The sequence below is a fragment of the Lygodium microphyllum genome, chromosome 18 (genome assembly GCF_053477565.2).
Source record: "Lygodium microphyllum isolate KBCC chromosome 18, Lygodium_microphyllum_v1.1.10, whole genome shotgun sequence".
Taxonomy (NCBI): domain Eukaryota; kingdom Viridiplantae; phylum Streptophyta; class Polypodiopsida; order Schizaeales; family Lygodiaceae; genus Lygodium; species Lygodium microphyllum.
Window position 1 is genome coordinate 4,987,040 of NC_141152.1, and position 20,837 is coordinate 5,007,876.

The following is a 20,837-nucleotide window of genomic DNA, read 5'->3' on the forward strand; positions in this document are numbered from 1 at the left end:
AGGGAAGAAAAGAGGATTAAGGGTGAGCCATCTCTAACCACAACCAAGTTTGTATGCGGTGACTTCCCCATGGAACTAGGTATAGAAATGATGGACTCCACAAACTATCCACCATGGAAAGAGTTCTTTGCTTCTCTCTTGGGTTAAGTAGCAATGTTTTTCAATTGTTATGTGGAACATGAGAGCCTTTTCATCATATACATATTTTCATATCATTTACCATAATCACAAAGCATGTCAAGAAGGTTGGGTTTGCTCACCACATGGCCTTGACCTTGATGGTTTAGCATGGGTACATATATAAGGATAAATAGGTAAGAAATTCATCCTTTTATACTTGCATCACTAAGTCCTTATGCTTACAAATCTCAAATGCAACATTAATAACCCAAACATCCCTCATACAGGCACAGATCATAAGTCATAAGTAATATTGGCTTAGTCTTAGCCATAAGTAATATTTACCATCCACCACTTCCCCAATCCATTAGGCACCGACATTCATTCCAAACTTTGTATATAAAGGAAAATGCATCCAAATATTTGAATTGTTGTGCATGTATCCCCTTTTATTGTGCACATGAGAGGTAATCACTATTGAACTTACATTGTCAAGTGTGCTTCAATACATATTCTTTTCCCTTCAATGACTTTGTTAAGATTCAAACTTTGAGCATCCCATGGTTAAATGAAGTTTTTTTAATGAGCAACGCTCTCTTTTTGTCAAAGAAATCTTCAAGCAAGTTAGGGCTACTCTCATTCCATAATGAACTCCATGCTTGCAACCTTGGTGCCCAAACCTCATTCGGGACCATGGATCTTCAATGCACACATGGTTATCTTAAATCCCCTTTCGATGCTGAAAAGTTGAGCATGGGGGTGGATTGTTATAGTGTCACTTGTTTTCATTAACTCACATATGATGACATACATGAAAAATACTAAAGTGAAGCCTAGAGCTTGCACACAATCTAGAAGGGGGCTAGATCTTGAGACCAAAGCACAGAAGCAAAAAATGGAAGCCTGAACGTGTGAAGATGCGGGCATGAAAGCCAAAGGAGGGTTCATGGTGCCGTGCGCACTCTGTTTTCAGCTCCTGGGTTGCTTTGCCCGATTCTTGAAGAAGCCATCGAGCCTACAAGGCTTGTTGCTCTGTCAGGGAAACAAAACCTTGACGAAAAACTGATTATAGAACCCTTGTGGTCCCAAGGGCCTTGAGTTTCCATGAAGCCTGTCTTGATCAGGGGAGTGAAGAGGGATGATCCGAAGACGACGTACTACTTCCTTCTCTTTACTCCCCCCACTCCAAGAGAGAATAGAGAGTATCCAAGGTATTGCTCCTTCGGAATAGAAATTACCTTCACTAACCCATATCACCGACTTACTAAAGTCTTAATTATCAAAAAGAGTAATTGGCTCTATCAACTCTTTATGCAAGAGAGACGCATTTTAAGGCCATCATCCTATTGAGAACTTGCCCCAAGGTTATGAGAGAGCCATTCAAGATTGTTATCTCCTCCACAACAACATATGAGGGCTCCATTTTAAAGCTATCATCCTCCTATGTAGATGAAATAATGCCACCATGCAACATGCATAGATCATGGATCCAACCCATATTAGGAGCCTCAAATTTATTAAAGCATATGAGGGCTTCAAGGCGCGTTACAAAATATTGGATTCATGTCAATTTATGCATGTAGAAATTTCAAGGCAAGCACCTTTTATTGAACCATTCCAATCCATTTATCATTACAATAGATATCCAAAGTATAACCAATGCTTGGAGACTTTGGACAACTCTATGCATGCAAAGCTCAATTATATATGCCAATAAGTATATTCAAGAATTTTGGACAATATGCATTAACCCTTTTTCCAACTCTTAGTTTGATTTGAATCCCTCAAGGTGTATCCCTAGCCTTAGACCACCATCACTTAAGGTCTTTATTACACCAATAAGAGAAATTATTGTGCATAACAAGGTTTTATGACTAGCAAATCCATCAACGCTTATGGAAACAATGACCAATACTCATTGTATCCTCTACATAACTACTCTATATTCTTCCAACATGACTTCCATCACTTAGCATTCAATTGACAAGTTGCTTCACTTGACTAATGTGGGGTGGGGATTACATTTTTCTGTAGTCGGATGATATTACAAACTATTAAATCATGGAACCCTTAGCCATCACAAGAGTTTGCGAATTTTCATATGTCCTTAAGAACACTTTGATTTTGTGCTAAGATGAGCATTCGTCACATATATGAAGGCATAGACATCATTGAGAAATTGCGAAGGTTAGGAATTATGCTCAATATGTCCGAATCTTTTGAACTCAATTGGCATGTCCCATATGCCCAATCCATACAACTATTATAAAACTTGCAATGGAATCCTACACAAGATAATTAGAATTTAAAAAAATAATATACAAGAACATAAAATTTACTCGCCAAATGCTTCATCTAACACCTTTGTGCCAAATCAAGTCCAAGAGTGTTAACCTAATCAATAACCACTTAAAACTTTCCAAGTCAATCCATAACTAAACTTCAGCTTGGGAAGCAATCTCAAACCTTCAAAATCTAGAAGCAATCAAAATGAACTAACTACTCAATATGCATTTGCCTCTCAACAAACCGTCATTGAGCACTTGAGCCAAACTATGTTGCCCTAAACTTATTCATCTACGAAGTGTTGATTCTTTTTGTAGAAATCTAAAGAGTGAGCAAAGAGTGATAGGCTCCATTTGCCACGTGCAATGTATTCGATTGATTCCCTACCTATTGAAACCAAAAGAAAATGGACCCCAATATACACTTCTCAAGTTTGAAATTGCAAACTTTGCACTCTATGTGTCTCAACATGAGATACTTGACCAAGCTATTAAGAGAAGCTCTTGGACCTTTAAGGCAAGGATGGTTAAAGGTATAGATTTCTTCCAATAAATGATGAGGTGACACAAGGGACCCTCAACATGAGATACTTGACCAAGCTATTAAGAGAAGCTCTTGGTTTGACCTTCAAGGCAAGGATGGTTAAAGGTATAGATCGCTTCCAATAAATGACAAGGTGACACAAGGGACCCTCAATGCAATCATAAGAAGGATTCATAATAAAATGTGCTTAGGAACCCTTTTAATCAAATCTACATAAAATATATAAACTAACATCAAAACAAATCCAAATCATCAAGCTTGGGGCATCATGGTCTCATGAGTTTCCAATGGTTTCGTGCACGTCATCATGTGACATGGCGAAGAAAACATATTTGAAGAGAAGTACACATTTTAAGCCTCATTAAGTACCAAGGACACCTTGGCTTGCTCACTTGAATCATAGCATCATAACAACTCCCTAAGAGTTGCCCTAGCAATCTTTTATTGGTATTGAGTGCCTCTAAGGAGTGTCAACCACTTTCCAAAACATCCATTCTTGCCCATAACCCTTTCCAACAATTCACCCTCATGGTAAACCACCTTACTAATATGGTTTTTCCTCTCCATATCCCAACCATTCATAGTTAACTATGGTATTTTATGAAGGGAGGAAGCCCTAAGTGGAGGCCTATGAGCAGAAGCAAGAGCTCTAGTGGAAGAAGTAAGAGATACAATATGTGGGAACTCCAACAGTCACAATGTGTGACCAGCCTTCCCTTGTTCAAATGTCAATGAAATAATAAAGAATGAAGTGACGGTGATAGATGCCCAACCACCACCTACAATCCACATGTATACAGATACTAACAATGTAATCAATACATAGTTAGTTAGGCACACGCACTTTTATCCCCAAGAACCTCTTAGTTAAAGGCAAATGTGTCCCTACTAATGAGAAGAGAATAAGAAAAAAGTGACAAAGTATAAATGTCCATAAAGGATAATAGGATGAGAAAATGCACCATCTCATCCAATGCCTATCAATTTCCTAAGGAAGGCAAAACACTCCACTAAAAGACTTTTAGTGAGTAAATCTGTAAGATTTTCTTTAGTCGAGATCTTAATAGCCTCAACCAACTAAATAGCACTCATAGAATCCGAATGGAGGGTAGGAACCATATCAAAATTACCAAGGTCTGTGACCAGACAACCTAGCCAGAGAGCCTCCTTAGAAGTGTTAGTGGTTGCAATATACTCTACCTTTGTAGAGTAGATAGGGCTATGCATTTCTGCACCCTCAACATCCAAGAAACAACACCTTCAACAAAGTTGAAGACATAGCCAGATGTGGACTTCCTACTGTTTGCACATCCTACATAATCAAAGTCAATGTACCCCACGACTACTGTATCCTGGCCACCATAACATATGCACATATCTGTAGTGCCCTTAAGATACCTCATGATATCATTTATAGCATCCCAATGCCACCTGCCAAGTGTAGCCATATAGTGTGTCATAACTCCCACTACAAATGGTATATTAAGACCAGTGGCTATCATGGCATATATCAAACTGCCTACTGTGGATGCATAGGGGATCTTGGCCATCTCGGCCTTCTTCTCATCCAACTTTGGATAATCAACCTGACTAACCTTCACATGAGAATGTTAAGAACAACCAATATGCTTAATATCCTACATATAAACTTGCTCAAGGACCTTCTAGATATACCCCTTTTGCGACAAGTAGAGGAGCCTCTTAGAGCAATTTTCCATAATGCACATCACAAGAATATGCTAGGCATGTCCCACATCCTTCATCTCAAAGCTCTTCTTGAGCTGACCTTTCAAGGCATCCAACTCATCATGATCACTCCAATCAATCAACAAATCATCCACCTAGAGTATCAAAATCATAAGGCTATCATCACGAGCCTTCTTTGTGTATAAACATGGATCCAGATCGCTATGAGTATATCTCTATGAGTACATGAAAGCATCAAACTTGTAGTACCATTCCCTAGGTATCTGGTTAAGGCCATAAAGGCTCTTTCTCAACTTGCACACTAGGTGTTCCCTACCTTTTTCCTCAAAGCCCTTAAGATGCTACATATCAATCTCATCATACAAGTCTCCATATAAAAAAGTTATCTTGACATCCATCTGATAGAGGTCCAAATCTAGCTACACAATTAAAGCCAATACCAAGTATAGGGTTGTCATCTTGACTACGGGAGAGAAGATATCATCGAAGTCAACACCATACTCATGTTTAAACCCTTAGCAACCAATCTGTCCTTATGAGTAAGCTTGGGATGTCCAAGGATACTTTTCAACTTGTACACCCAATTACATGGCAAAGCACACTTGTCACTAGGTAAAGAAACCAAATCCCATCTATGATTTTTCAGTAGTGAGTCATACTTTGACTGCATGGACCTCTCCCAAGAGTGACTATCACCTCTACACATGGCCTCATCATAGATAGGAACTTGTCGCCAACATCTATCACCATAACATAATCCATAGAAAATGCAAACCAATCATGCTAATGTATCTCTAGTAAAGTGTTGCAAAACAGGCTATGGAGCTTGTACATCGTGTCTAGCATCAAGATCATGGAGCACTAAAGTATTAATTGCTTCTACAAACCATCTAGCTATCTATACAATAACAAGAGGCTCCTCATGAAATATCACCATCCATACGTCAACGACTTGCTTAGATTGCTTATGCATTTTCTTCTCATGGAAAACAACATCATGGATATGGATGACCTTTCAATCCTGCAGATCCCATAGATGATACCTCATTTCACCTACATCCCCATAACCAAGAAAGATGCATTTTACAAACTTAGGACCAATTTTATTGCGCTTGTCCTTGGAAACATGGCAGAAAGTCTCACAACCAAAGACACGCAAATGAGCATATGATGGTGGTCTTCTAGATTGTACCTCCTCAGCAACCTAATAGTCAAGAGTAGTGCATAGGGATCAGTTAATCAAATGTACGCCAATAGTAACTGCCTCAATTCAAAAGTGTTACAGTAAGCCTGTCTAGCTAAGCATACTACAAACTCGCTCTTGAATTGTCATATTCATACGCTAAGCCATACGACTCTGGGCTGCGATGTACAGGGCAATCAATTGATGCTTAATACCCTTCTCATCACACAATTATTCAAAGGCTTTAGATACATACTCGCCCCTATCATCAAATCATAGGATTTCAATCTATACCCAAACCAACAAAAGCAAGTCAACGCTAAAAGGTAGCCAAGACTCTTGGTTTTTGCTTTACGAGATATGCCGAGACCTTACGCAAGTAATCATCAATGAAAGTAACAAAATACTTCGCAGCACCTAACAACTTGTAAGGCATAGGTCCATAAACATCAAAATGAACAAGAACCATAGGCTCACCCATGCACATAATGCCAAATTTCTTATACAAATTACAAGTCTCCTCGCCATGAAGACAATGATTACAAGAATCAAAACACTTATAGTCGTGGGATAAAAGATAATGCAAGTGGATAAGCATTTTCATTCCCTTTAATGACATGTGCCCAAGCCAACATAAATTCTACATTGTCATACAAACGAAAAAATGTGAGTAGCTAGTTAAAGCAAAAACCATTGTAATCGCCTTTTAGACAAGATAGATGACAAGTATATGTTCAAAGCAATATTATCAAAATTATTATGAAAAGCAACATCCTTTGGAATAGTACATAAGTTGTACTATTATAATTTATCTCATTCAACACCAAAGAATTATGCCACCCCAATGCCATGCTCTAATGAGCATGATGTTAACCTTAGTGCTAAGGAGCCAAGCTAGTAAGGGCAATGCCATCCACACTACATTGTACATTAGCTATCAAATACACACCTAGCAAAGCCACACCTACCCCACATCTAGTTAAGCCACACCATGCAATGCCGCCAAAACAAGCTAGCCAATGCATACCATCCACCACAACACATGCCAACTAGATGCCACTTATATCCATACTAGTGACATATCACTAACAGTAGACACACCATGCAAATACCCCGACAACACAACACTAAGCCAACTACACCATATGCCACTATGACAACATAGCATACTAGCAAACACCAATCAAACGCTAGTAACACTACAAGCAAGCTAATGTTGAATATGTCATGGATGCCATAGATATAAGGAGAACAAAGAATATTTGATCAAATCTTTGACATCACAAATGATTCCGAATCCTAAATGAGACGCAATTAATCTCCCACTATTATTATTTAAAAGGTTTTATACCTTTCTCCACATATGCAAAGTACGAAGCCTCTAAGAGAATCACATTCTTGTAGTTTGAGATAAAACATGCATTTATATTTATCCTTCTTATTAGTTTTAGTTCTAATAAGAGCCAAGAGACAAATTGACAATCCCCTCTTATAGTGATAACCTCGATATTTATATTATTCATTCATTTCTCATGTGATACCAATTAAAAAACACCCAAAGGGATCGTAAAAAACTAAACCAAGACTCAATTCTAGTTCTCTTATAGATCGTGGAGACTCTAAGAAACAGAGATATGAATGCTGGAGAGACAAGAGGACTCACAAGACTAGATAGGTATCTGTACATCCATATTCTATTTCTCATACACAAAGGTCCTAAGGACATAATACCATCATTCATCCTAACATAAAGTCCATATAGAACTCTATCACGAGAACATGAAATTTCCTTACTTTGCTTGAAATTTGATTAAATATTAATCAAAGAATGTGAATATAATACTTGACTATCACTTACATAAAAGCAATAAAATTTTATGAAAATGTAAAATTTTATTAATTTACTTAACATTTGATTAGAAGTTAATAAAATGTACTAATGTGACTTACGTGTGTGAGATACAAGTTAATTATTTCACAATGTGAGACCTAAAATCCCAAGATATTAGTTGGTACCAAATGTAAAAGTTACAATAAGTTATGCTCAAGTAAAAGAAGAAGACTTAAAAAGCAAGAGATACTACTGATGTGATCTCCAACTACCAAGGACCAATCCTACAATAGGTAGCAATAGTTTGAAACTCTCCAAGTGCATGTGACACTAGCCATGGAACAACCACCTTTCTGATGAATCTAAGATATAGATGACAACTTCCATAGCGATTTGAGCAAGGTAGTAATAGTTTTTCAACATTTCTCGCGATAAAACTGTAAAATCTATCTACAATACAACCATCTCTTTAGCATTTTTTAACAATTCAAGCCATCAAAGTAGAGACTCCAATCAATCTGTATTGTAAATGCTTATTTACATTATACATTAGGATTTTGACAACTGTCTTGGAATACATGTACAAAATTGAGAACTTATGACTTGAATTCTAATACTGAAAATTAAAAAATTATATAAAGATTCAAGAGACAATCCAACCAATATCAAATTTGAGGCTAAATTTACCTTTCAAGAAACAAGATGAAGACCAATTCCCAAGCAAACCAACAAAAAAAATTGATTGAAAGTATACTAATAATCAATTTTGACAATAAGAGACATGAATTAGCAAAGAAGATAAAATATTCTCATTTGTACTCCATCCATTTGCAATGATAAAATGTTAAATAAATAAAAATTAAGATTTCAACAAACTTACTATATAATATCAAAACAAAAATATTGGACAAATTGCAAAATAAAGAAACCGAGATTTAGTAAGATGTATAAAAATAGATAGATAAATCCTCTTTGTTAATACTTTTGTTAATATGCTAAAAGAACTCACTTCTCTTTGTTTTGTTATATTATTGAAATACCTGATATCTTCTTAGATTCATCCATTATAACAATGGAACCAATTGGTTAATTCAAGTAATTGGCAATTAGTAACATAATACAAGGCAAATCTTAATTCATGAAAATGAAAAAAAAAATCGAGCAAGATTCATCTTGACAAATAAAAATAACAAATTAGAATCCCTTTGGAGTAAATAATTATTGATAGATATGTTACAAATAATTATATAATTTCTGTCGCACTCACCACTATCCAAAATGAAAATATAAGGAAAAGCCCAATGATTAGAATACCCGCTACAAGAACGACGAGAGGTATTGGACACGTTCTAACAGAGGAAGCTAAAGCTAAAGAAATATTGCAACAAGAGCTAGTTTTGGGACCACCAAGTTATCCACTATCCAAGATTAAAGTGGTAAAGTGGATTATTTCAATTTATGTCCTTGTAATCATTGATTAATCAAGTCATTACCAACCTCGAGGAGAAAGATTGGTTTCAAATTCTACCATGAAGATGATGAGTATTAGATCAAGATGTGCATGCAACATTGCCCCAATGGTGTCTCATTGTCCCAATCTCCTGCTTCCACCTTCTGAATCTCATCTTTTACTTTTACTTTTGTTGCTTTCAAATTCTTCAAATCACCACTCTCATCTCCGCCACCACCATAGTCTTTTCCTTCATTCCCATTTCCTATCCTCATCCCCCTCTCGCCTTTTCCAATTGGATAGTTCCATACTAGATTGTGTGAGCTTTATCTCCATCAGATCGTATGCCAATCCACCAACAGAACAATCTTGCCATTGCCAAAGAGACTAAGTACATTCTTGCTTTCTTTTCAGAGCATTGCTCTATTTATTTAGTATCTACTTATGGAACTCCTCGACCAGCATTCTCAGGTTTAAACAAAATCTGCAATGACTCAGCCCTTGATGATTATCTTAAGAAGCACCCATTATTTTGATAAACTGATAAAATTGAGACTTCCAACAAGACACCATATGGAAGCTACTTCTCATATGAATCTGGACAGTTGATCCACACAAGAGGAAAAAAGCAAAGGAATACGTGAAGCTACCTTTTACCTCATCGCCAGTCTCCGATGTGGCTTCATGTCTGATGATCAGGCAGAGGGCCCAATTAGAGCAAACACATGAATGCGGAACGGCCAGGAGCCTGCATCTGGCCTGAGTTAGAGGTCTGGAGGGACGCAGTGAAGCCATCGTGGAGGCCATAGGAGGACAAGAGGGCAGGGGAAGTTGAGGCAACGCTACGGCAGCGTCCTGGGCCGAGACAAAGGTGCCAAGCCACGAGCACGTCCGGTTGCAGGGCAGCCTTATCTCTGCCACCACATCCCCCAGTGCCTCTGCCTCACCCCCATGTAGAGCCTCCTCCCACTGTTATCACTGATTATATTACTACCACCATGACTGCTCATCATCCTAATCTACTCCATAGCTGTCCGTACATCGTCCCACATATATTCCACCCCCCTGCAGTACTCATATCACTGCTCCTGATCATACTCCAACGGCCTGCACCATATAGGTTCGCAGTGCCTCATCACACTTAGATCCATCCCTTGCCATTACATTATGGCCATATTCATATAATCATGCTTCCTCTCTTTCAGCTTGTGGCTTGGCCACTGCGATAAACATCGCCACCATTGCCACAGAGCCCTTCCTGCAGTTCCTGCCTATAGCTGGTGCCTCACATAAGTCGCATTTGCTTAGATGTGCTTTTAAAAACAACAATCGAGTGCAAGGCCAAAAAACAGAAGCAGAGAATTATTTTCTACCTAGAATATTATTTTTTAACTAGAAAAGTATTTTTCACCTAGAAAAAATGAGGAAATTGCTAGAGAAAAAGTAATCATAAGCTGCACGTGCAACCAGAGGGGTAAGGAGTGCGCAGAGGCAGCAAGAAGTGGCAGGGAGCTGATGGCGAGGAACGCAAGGAGCCAACTGCCAGGAGACCAGACCCAGCAACAATCTCCACAATAAAAGGGGATCCTGTCGAATCCACTGTCACCATCCAGACATTCAAGAGACATGCCCCGGTCACCATCTTTCCAGAGAAAGCAGGTAAAATTCTGCCAAAGAGCCACCCAACATCCTTGACTAGAGAACTGTACTCAACTGTAAGCCAGAACATGGAGGATGACCAAGAACCAAGGTATATTGAGCAAATAATCAAATTGTTCCACAGTAAAACCAACGTACCATGGGACAATCCCTGATTGCCACATCACTGCAAAATCTTGCAATTAGTATTGCATTGGTACATGTCAGATGACTGGATAATTACACTATTAAAGCTGCTTTCCCTACTTGTCATTGCTGCACCTTTGCCTTATCCCCTCTCACATGGCTGCATTTTCTTCATCATCTTACTTCCTCCCTTGCTTGTACTTACCTTGCCTCTCTCACCTTCGCAAGCCATCGCCTTATTGCCCATGCTTACATTGCAGCCATTTGCCACTTCCATGGTGCACCCAGCTGTTGTATTCTGCGCAGTGGCAACCCATTTGCTGCCTGTAACCTGCTGCCTTCCGTCCTACTCCTCACTTCAACTTATGCAGTCTTTTCACAATTTCCTCTTGCAGTCTCTTTCTTTCACTCTTGAGTAGGAATGACTTTCAAGTTGTGGATTTGTGCTTTATTAAGTATAATGGAAACTTGTGGGTCAATGCCAAAGCAGCAAGCAGCTGGCCCCAGTCCTCAACCTGGTGTGCAGTCATCAAAGAGAAGCAGTAGTGCATTAGGACCACAGAGTGAAAGTGTACTCCAAGACTGCAGTACTTGACAGGATCCTGGGCAGTCCCCATCTGTGTTTCTGATTGCCTTTGGGCCTCCTCCATTGTACTGCCATCTTGGATTGCAAATGCCATTTTACTCAGGAGAGGCACCTTCACAGGATGACTCATGTACTCAAATGGCCAAAGAGTTTGTAGAGAACTTTGGAACTCTCAATCAAATTGTATTAGGTAATTGAAGTCAGCTTAATTAATTACATTATTCATTGATGACAAGCGTTTAAACACTTGATTGCATTAGTGATCATTCACTAATTAGAGATTCTTGTTTACAAAGAAAGTACGAGAAGCTTGCAGATTCAAGTCCAAAGCCTTACATATGGAGTTCATAAGAGATGATGTTCAATCTTTGAGCTTCAAAATTTGTGAGCCTCAACACTGAGATGATCCTTTCCGAGTAAGGTCACTGCCTGGGTACTTCATACAGAGCAGATAGTTTCTTCTGTAAGACCTCCACAGTTAGACGAGGCGACACTCTTGGTAGAACAGTCTGTATAACAAAACCGGAAAATATGAAAGAAAATAACTAACCTGAACAGCATCTGCAAACTTCTTAGAGATTTTCAAGAAGACACTTACAGACCTCAGAATTATCCTCGTTGAGACGAGCTAATACTGGAATTTCATACTGGTAAGCGGACTCCCACTCAGGCTTCTTGGAAATGTCCCTGATCTTCATCATGACAAGCATTAAACCCAGAAAACCAAGAAACACACATACATATATCATCACTGTGTTCTTCCTGTGTTTCTAAGTTTCTCTCCTCTCTCAATGTTTGCCATACACAGTCTATGTTTCTCCCTGTAAACTCTACTCATCTCTTTGTCATTTTTTTGGACATGGTATCAGAGCCAAAGGTACTCAGTGAGCCACGAAGATCCTTTGCATCAAAGAAGGCAAAGACAAGTTGCAGATTCAGCATCATCTACCGATTTTCCCCTTCATTTCCACTGCATCACCCCACGAGATAGAGATACCCTTCTCTTCCTCTCTCACCCTCCCTACTTTTTACAAGTTGACACTCCGGTGCTATGACTTCTCCAAGGGCAAATGGCCTAACCACTAGATGCTCCTCTTCTGGCAACACCAAGAACACCCCCCTCCCTCGGGTCTGATGCTTGCCAACATAGACCTTTAATCCCTACACCACCAGAGTACATGTGTCTACCCCCAGGCACTCATCGTGCCACCTCTCCCTTCTGGGCCACAGAGTTTATTATACACCGCCTTTCAGACTTTTATGCTCGAGGCAATAAGACACATCCAATACCCACTAAGCACTTTTGAGCCACAAGAGAATTGACTAGCACCACAACCTCCTCGTGACCATTGCAATGCGCTACGGAGGTTGTCTTCTAACCTTTCAAGAATACTACCTCGACAATCCGTGGTTCTACAATCCACTCCATCAAGAGACAGTGATTTTTGGCTACCATTTCATTGGCAGTCCGCTCCTTTCCAAAACAATGGTTGTTCGACACCTTCCATTACTTCAACTCCGCAGTCCGCTCCACTATGAGACGGTGATTGTTGCCCACCCTTGGCTCCTCCTAAGCTTTAGCTTTCCCCACCCTCAACTACTCAAGTTTGAGATCCTCCGAGAGTTCTTCAACATCTTTGATACCCCAAATACCTTCTTCAACACGACGGACCGCACTTCCTTCGTCATCAAATGATACAAAGTCTGTGATCCATGAGTTTTTAGATTCCCTATCTCACATAGAGGGGGATTTAGAAAGGGCTTATACTTCTTCGGCTTCAGAGAGGGCCCCTGCATCTCCACCCTCAGAGGGGGTACCTCCTCATCGAGCGTAATCAGACTTGGGAGTTGCTTCCACATCCTCCGAAACAGAAGGTGATAGATGTGAAGTGGATCTATAAAACCAAGTACCTTGCAGATGGTTCCTTGGACAACCACAAAGCTAAGCTTGTTGCCAGAGGTTGTGCTCAAAGGGCAGGGTTGGACTACTTAGAGACTTTTGCACCTACAGCTTAGATGTCTACTATTTGGGTTATTTTGGCTCTTGCAACCCACCACCGCTGGCCTATTTATCAAATGGACATAAAGTCTGCCTTCTTAAATGGTGTCCTTGAGGAGGAGATTTATATTTCACAACCTCTTGGTTTTCTTGTGCAAGGGAAGGAGAAACATGACTACAGATTGCAGAAGGCCCTCTATGGCCTAAAGCAAGCTCCCAAAGCTCGGTACCAGAGGATTGATCGCTTCTTTCTTCGTACCGGCTTCCATCGCTCAGCTCATGACCCCAACCTATACTTTCAGGATGAGGATGACATGAATGTTCCTCTTATAGGTGTCTTGTTGCCTCCCTCATCTGGCTTATTCCCACTCAGTCAAATATTTCTTTTGTTGTGGCTCTATTGCCTTCTTTCATGAAGACTCCCACTCAAGAGCATTGGAGCACAGCCTTGTGCGTTCTTTGTTATTTGCAGAGGACTCGCTCCTACAGGATCATGTATGGAGAGGGGGTTACTCTCTCAAGTTGAAGTGATTCTAACTGGGCTTTCATCACAGCACCCCATGTAAGATAGTCTATATCATCTATAGAAGTGCACAGAGGAGCCATTGGGTGACGATAAGAAGAGAAGATAGAGAAGAGAAGGTATATAAAGAGAGAATACAGCCAAACCAACAGCAAAGACTTCACAAAATGAGAGTTCACATGCAGTGTAACCAAAAATCTGATCAAAAACAAAGGCCAACTATTGCAAAATGAAGAAAAACCAATCAAAAATTGCCAGTAACAGCAAAAGCTGCCTCTCACCCAACCACAGTTAAGGGTAGAAAATGAAAAATGCAGGTTGGTGGAGCATTTAATGCAGCAAACTAACAATTGCAAGCTAGAATCCAAGCGTAGGCTGAAAATGCAAGTTGCTTGTTTGAAAAACGCAGGCTTGATCAGCAAGGGAAAGAAAGACCTATAATTGACAAAAATATCGCAGTAGGAACCTAGGTCCTACAATCTGATACCGTGTCAAAAGCGGTGCAGCAATGGAAGCATAGACAAGTGCTGAAATAAACTACGGAACACAAGACAGAAGAGAAAGAAAACAAAACAACGCTACAAAAGAAGAGAACTCAGAGATGTGCTCCAAAAATGGAATCCATATACCACACACGAGAATGACGTGTACAACAGTGAGTCTCTCGCTCCTAGGCACTGGCACCGGCTCCCTCCACATAACCTGGAGGTGATGATGGGACTGAATGAGGGAGCCCAGTATATAAAGAAGAAAATAATGCCGAAATAGGGGTAGGTCGACCAGCATTTAATGCTGATTGGCTAGCATAAAATGCCCCAAATAAGCATCATAATAACCATAATAAAATGCATAAAATAACCCAAACATGCCCAGCATAGGTCAGACTCACACGAGCTGTCTGAACTGCTAACACCTCTCTCCCCCCCCCCCCCGCCCCTTCTCGCTCTACTAGTCCACTTACCAACAAACTTCAATTATAAGCATAGCAAACCTATAATTGCCACTAACTCTCTCTCTCTCTCTCTCTCTCTCTCACAATCCACTTGCCAACAAACTTTAGTTATGACCATACAACAAACTGAGGACTGCCACTAATAGCCTACCACAATCCACTTGCCAACATCGAACAAACTTCAATTATGAGCTTAGAACAAACTCAAGATTGTCACTAACAGCTCTCTCTCTCTCTCTCTCTCTCTCTCTCTCTCTCTCTCTCTCATCATCTTAGAATATGACAGATTTAAGTAATTATCACACCACACTTGTGTAACCAAAAAAGTCACAAAAGTTAGGAAAATAATACAGCAAGGATACCAAGAATACTATAAAAATGCGATTGTGCTTTCTCCAAAGCATCTTTCAAGTATCCAATCAATCACCATCTATCTGAGCATCCTAGCTTTTAAGTGAACACAGCTCTCTCTCTCTCTCTCTCTCTCTCTCTCTCTCTCTCTCTCTCTCTCTCTCTCTCTCTCTCTCTCTCTCAGCCCAAAGCGCTCTAGTCTTCTCAAAATATGAATCCCGAAGCTGCTAAAAATTTTCTCAACAAGACTAGCATGGAGAAGGAGAGAACCCAATCCAAATATTGGTGGGATCAAGTCAAGCTCCTATACAAGTACAATAGTAAGAAAGGTGGTGCCAGGTGGTGGATGTGCCATCACTGTGCCATTGAAAAAGATGGATCAGTAGAAAGGGTGAAAGCCCATCTACTTGGTCTCAATGGAAGTGGGATTAAGGCTTGCACCAAGATCCCTATGGGGGAGCGTGCTCAAATGGAGAGAGAGCACAAAATGTTTCAAAATCAAAAACTCCTTGAAATCCCTTTGCTATTCCAATGTCAAGGCAACCCACTAGTGCAACCTCGAGACCTCATGCACATGGGGATGGAAGGAGCCAATCTTCTTTCTCAGTTGGCAGTGCTTTTAGTATACATGGAGCTACAACAACTTCTCAACCAACCTCGAGGTAAACAAAAACACTCTGTTTACTTCTTGGCATCCCCAACGTAAGGCACAAGTTGATGCAACAATGGCTCATTTCTTTTATTCTTGGGATTACTTTCAATGTTGTATGATCTCAAGAGATGGTAACAGAGATTGCTCAATTTGGGCCCACTTGTACACCACCCACATACGATGCTTTGCCGAAAAAGCTCCTTGAGGATAAGGTCTCAAGCATTAAAAAGGCCATACAACCAATAAAGCAAAGGTGGAACTCACATGGTGTATCGCTACTAGGCGATGGATAGACAAATATGTGCAATCATACTTTAGAAGAGATACTTGCAACTTGTCACAACAAAGCACTTTAGATCAAGTCCACAAAGTATGGTCCACGACAAAAGACAACTCCTGTCTTATGCGAGCTTTGGAGTGAGGCTGCAAAATGTCATCGAATTTGTATCACATGGAGAGGCCACCAACAAAGTACCAGGTGGCTTGTTGGAGAGTAAGTGCCCTAGCATTACATGGAGTCCATGCATGGCACATTGCCTCAACAATTTATTGAAGGAGATTGATGCTTTGCCATGGGTAAAAGGTATTATCACTATAGGTAAGGAAATAGTGGCATTCATTACTCGTCACCATTTCTCAAGATCATTGGAATTGTACAAAAAGTTTGCAAAGAAGGAGTTATTTGAGTATGCAAAACACCAGATTTGCATACACCTTTCTGATGCTTTGACATTTACACAACATGAGACCGACATTGAAGCAAACGGTGGCTAGTCCAAAATGGAAGGGTTGGCCTACTTCTCACACTATGGTACAATTGTGTTATACCACCATCATCGAAGAGGATTATTGGCCCGAGGTAAAGCATTTGCTTCTTCTTTGCTTACCCATTGTGAAGTTGTAGCATCATGTGGACAATGATGCTCCCCACATTGAAAAGATTTATAAGGCAATGGATTGGATGATAGAAAACATCCGATCCATTGAGACTGATAAAGCTAGACTACAAGAGATTGAAGAACTTGCAATGAGTAGGTGGAATCAGTATTACTCCCCACTACACTATGCAACTTATGCACTTAGAAAAGGTCTTTAAGCAGATACAAAGGTGGTGCGAGGTTGGGAATTCAACTCTTCAAAATTGGTTTCTACTCCAAAGAACGTAGATTGGTGAAAGATCAACTTGCAAACTTCCGCAATAAGGAGGGAATATTTGAGAGGCATGATGCTCCACATAATAAGTAATCTCATCTATCTTTTTTAAGTGTTTATGTAGACATTGTTAAGTATTCTAATTTGAAGCAATAACAAATAATTTCAATTGTTATTGCATTATCTTGTATATTTCATGTTGGTGTTGTGACTTAGTGGGTGCACTATGGAGCAAACTCACCTGAGCTTCAAAACTTGTTTGTCAAAATTCTTAGCCAAAGTGTGCTCATCATCAACATTAGAGAGCCTTTGGAGCACCTTTAGTCACATCCCTACAAAGAAAAGAAATTGCTTGGGGCTACAAAGAGCAAATGATCTCGCTTTTGTAAATGCAAACCTATGTTTGCTGACAAAAATGAAGTCAAAGTATTCTCGAGACATATACATAGACTTCCATGAAAGTGAGCAATGATAGGGATATAGAAGAGGGAGACCGAGAGGTAGAGGGACTAAGAGATGATAATAAGTTATCACTCACTCTCTTGTATGATTTTGTACTTATTTACAATTGTCCTTTCTTTGCAATCAGCATATTAATCATGTACCAAAATCCTTGTATGCATCAAAAAGCCCCTTTGAGCTTACATGTTTTGTAGAACTATTTTAAAACTTGGAAATTAGAAAGCTACTTGTATTCTGACTTTTACCTTCTAAGCACCTAGGCTCTAAGACCCTCCCCCCCTCCCGAATGATGCGGCCTTTCCATTCTCCCCTCCTCGCAACTTAACATTTCCCTTTCCATTTTCCCGTTTCCCTCAACTACGTTTTAGTATACGTCTCTATACCCCCCTCAAGGCAGCTCCCAGACAGCCCCATATATTTTCTCCAATGTAAACCCCACCATCGCTTTTCTAAACATATTGAGGTCCATATGGTCTTTGGGTCTGAATATGGAAATAATATAGAATAGTACAGATCTCCAATTCTATTAATACTAATAACAATACTAGTGGTACATACAAAAGGAACCCACCTCACTCACCACTAGCCTAGCCTTGACATGGAAGATGGCTGTCAGTTAAGATGTCATAAAATCTGCCCCCCCCCCCGTCTAAACAGGTCAGCTATGGGAGATGGCTGCACTTTTGCTTCCATGAGTTTCCCAGCTCGATGTATCGGGTATGTGAAATGGCTGCAGTTTTTCTTGCATAAAGCACCCATCTTTTCTGCTTTAAAGTTCTAGCTTCATGTCCATTAGGCAAGTTCAAAATTCTAGCGATTGTACACAAAGACCCCATCCTCACTTAGTGTACCTCAAATGATTCAGTCCTCAGTTTTCACAATTACAGAGCTCGAAACTTCAGTATCCCTCTCTCTTCGTCATGTTGTGAGTGAGTCAAAGGAGTACTTTTCACGTAGGATTTAGCATAAGCTCGGGGAGTAGATTTTACATCTCCCTAAGAGGTAATCTGTCATTCATCCATACTAAAGAGTGTCTAATCTTTCATTTATCCACATGAAAAGTTCTGTAATCCTTTGATGTCTAATCCATACAAGACGGTGTCTAACCCTTAGGTGGCAGACCCTTGAATTCAAAGACTCCTCTAAACATGAGAGCACTACTCAAAGGGTACCAAGGCATTGATGTCCAAGTGTACACAATGTCAACAGACGCCCTATCACTTGACCTATCTACGTTAGGACTCATTATTTGTGCTCAGAGAGAGAGAGAGAGAGAGAGAGAGAGAGAGAGAGAGAGAGAGAGAGAGAGCGCGCTAAACTACATACCAATGTTCCAATCAATGCATCTGTATGCATGAGATATGTTTTACAAAGGAGCTCTCACCTCCAATTGGATGTCTGACAAAGAGTTCGCTCCGCCTTTCAGAAAGACAGCTTCTAGCTTCTCCTTGAGATTGTCGCACAGGCAACAGCCCGGCTTGCTGTAGAGAATCAGTTTTCTGCTGCTGCCTGCTGCGCGGGGGGGTGGTGATGATGCTTGTTGATGAGAGAAGATCCTGACCTTCTGCCCGAAGAGGAGGGGTGGTGGCTTCGTTGCGGGACAAGAAGTAAGCCCGCCGGGAGGTGTCAGAAAGAAGCGTCCGACGCCCGCAGCCATCACCCTGGAAGCCAAAATGAAAAACGAGAGCGGAAGGAAATGACAGATTTTTAAGAGAGGATCCTTTGCGCATGCAAGAACTTGGTTACAAGTTACAACCAGCAGAGCTGAGGGTAGGTCTTAAGCTAAAACGTGTATGAGTGTTTTTTTCCCTCTTGAGAAGATTGAAATCTCATAAAATTATATTATATACTAGGCGCTCGGCGTTTAGATTCTTTTAACATTTCATGTTATTATTGCGAAAACATATTTCATGAGACAAAAGAGTTCATGGAGATGGTTGATATAAGGAATATATTTGGAACTTCGAAAGCTTTGTGACAACTTAGACTGATATATTCTTGAATACACAAAAATGTAATATATAGGGATGTGACACTTTAATAATATACATCTATTCATGTGTATATAATATTTTAATTAAAATATAATTATTTATATTTTGTTAACAATCGATTGATAGATTAACAATTAGTACTTAATCAATTACATTATTGTATTATTATACATAGAATCAAGAACATTAAAGTAATAATAATAATAATAATAAGTATAAGTATATTGCATTTATCATTAATACAAATAATACATAAAAGATAATTAAACATAAAAATATTTTTAAATAATAATATATTGACTAATATTATAAATTATAGTTACATATTAATGTATATACACAATACATAGTACATATATGCACTTAATTATTTATTAATTATTATATATTTTTATTAGTAATTACTTAATATTTTTTATATATAATTGGATTAACATACAATTATGTCATATATGTCATCGTTATTATTAACTATTATACGTCTTTAATATATTAATTATATATATTAATTATTATATATTTATGTATAATATTTAATATAAATATTGACTATAAATATGTGTGTGTGTGTGTGTGTCACTCATAGTTAGAGGTTGTAATGATAACAAATATGGTAATGACTACCGTGGCAAAGATGCACAATAGAGCATGTCAAAGTCTAGATCTTGTGGGTAGGGTCACATTAAATTTCATGGCCTAAAATCATTTCTTACATGTAATTTATTACGAGAAGTAAGGTTATATTTGGCCACAATGCCATAGAATATGCCAAGATAGGAAGAATATTGATGCAACCTGCGTCTCTTATACACTCACTATTAGAGATTGTGGTGATAGTAGATATGGTAGCTTTCTTGGGATATGGTAGCCTATCAAATGTATCTTTCTTGGGATATGGTGATGTAGGTGAGATAAGCTTGGAAGGTTATTTGTAACCATGATGTTGTCTTTTATGAGGGCAAGATGCATAAGCAACCATAGCTAGTGATTGAGATACGCATGGTGATCTTTCAAGAGGAGCCTCTTGTTACTATACAACTAGCCCTAGCTTACTACATGTAGCTACTTATGATATAGTGATCAAGGATCCTTCTCTTGTGTAGGATAATGATGTTGGATAAAGAGGATATAGGATGTACATTGCCCCCAACCATTTTTGAGATGCTCTACTAGAGATCAAGTCCTCTTGATCGTTATGATCCCTCTATGCATTGTCATGGTGATAGATTCTGGTGAGCCCCTTACTTATGAGGAAGCTATG

The 20,837-nt window shown here is 39.4% G+C and overlaps 1 protein-coding gene across 2 annotated transcripts; it reads right to left on the reverse strand.

Moving 5' to 3' along the window:
- Positions 1 to 9,030: 9,030 nt before the first annotated feature.
- Positions 9,031 to 19,391, reverse strand: LOC148020530 (Thioredoxin superfamily protein). 2 transcript variants are annotated; one of them, XM_087698293.1, is made up of 3 exons: positions 18,967 to 19,391; positions 12,042 to 12,183; positions 9,031 to 11,952 (listed from the first exon to the last, which is right to left on the reverse strand). In XM_087698293.1, exons 1-2 carry the CDS (start codon positions 19,237 to 19,239, stop codon positions 12,064 to 12,066), a joined length of 393 nt encoding a protein of 130 aa, XP_087554419.1. In that variant the 5' UTR covers positions 19,240 to 19,391; the 3' UTR covers positions 9,031 to 11,952; positions 12,042 to 12,063. The 2 variants fall into 2 exon arrangements, with proteins under 2 accessions (XP_087554419.1, XP_087554418.1); XM_087698292.1 differs by having other exon boundaries at positions 9,052 to 12,000; positions 12,094 to 12,183.
- Positions 19,392 to 20,837: the final 1,446 nt, after the last annotated feature.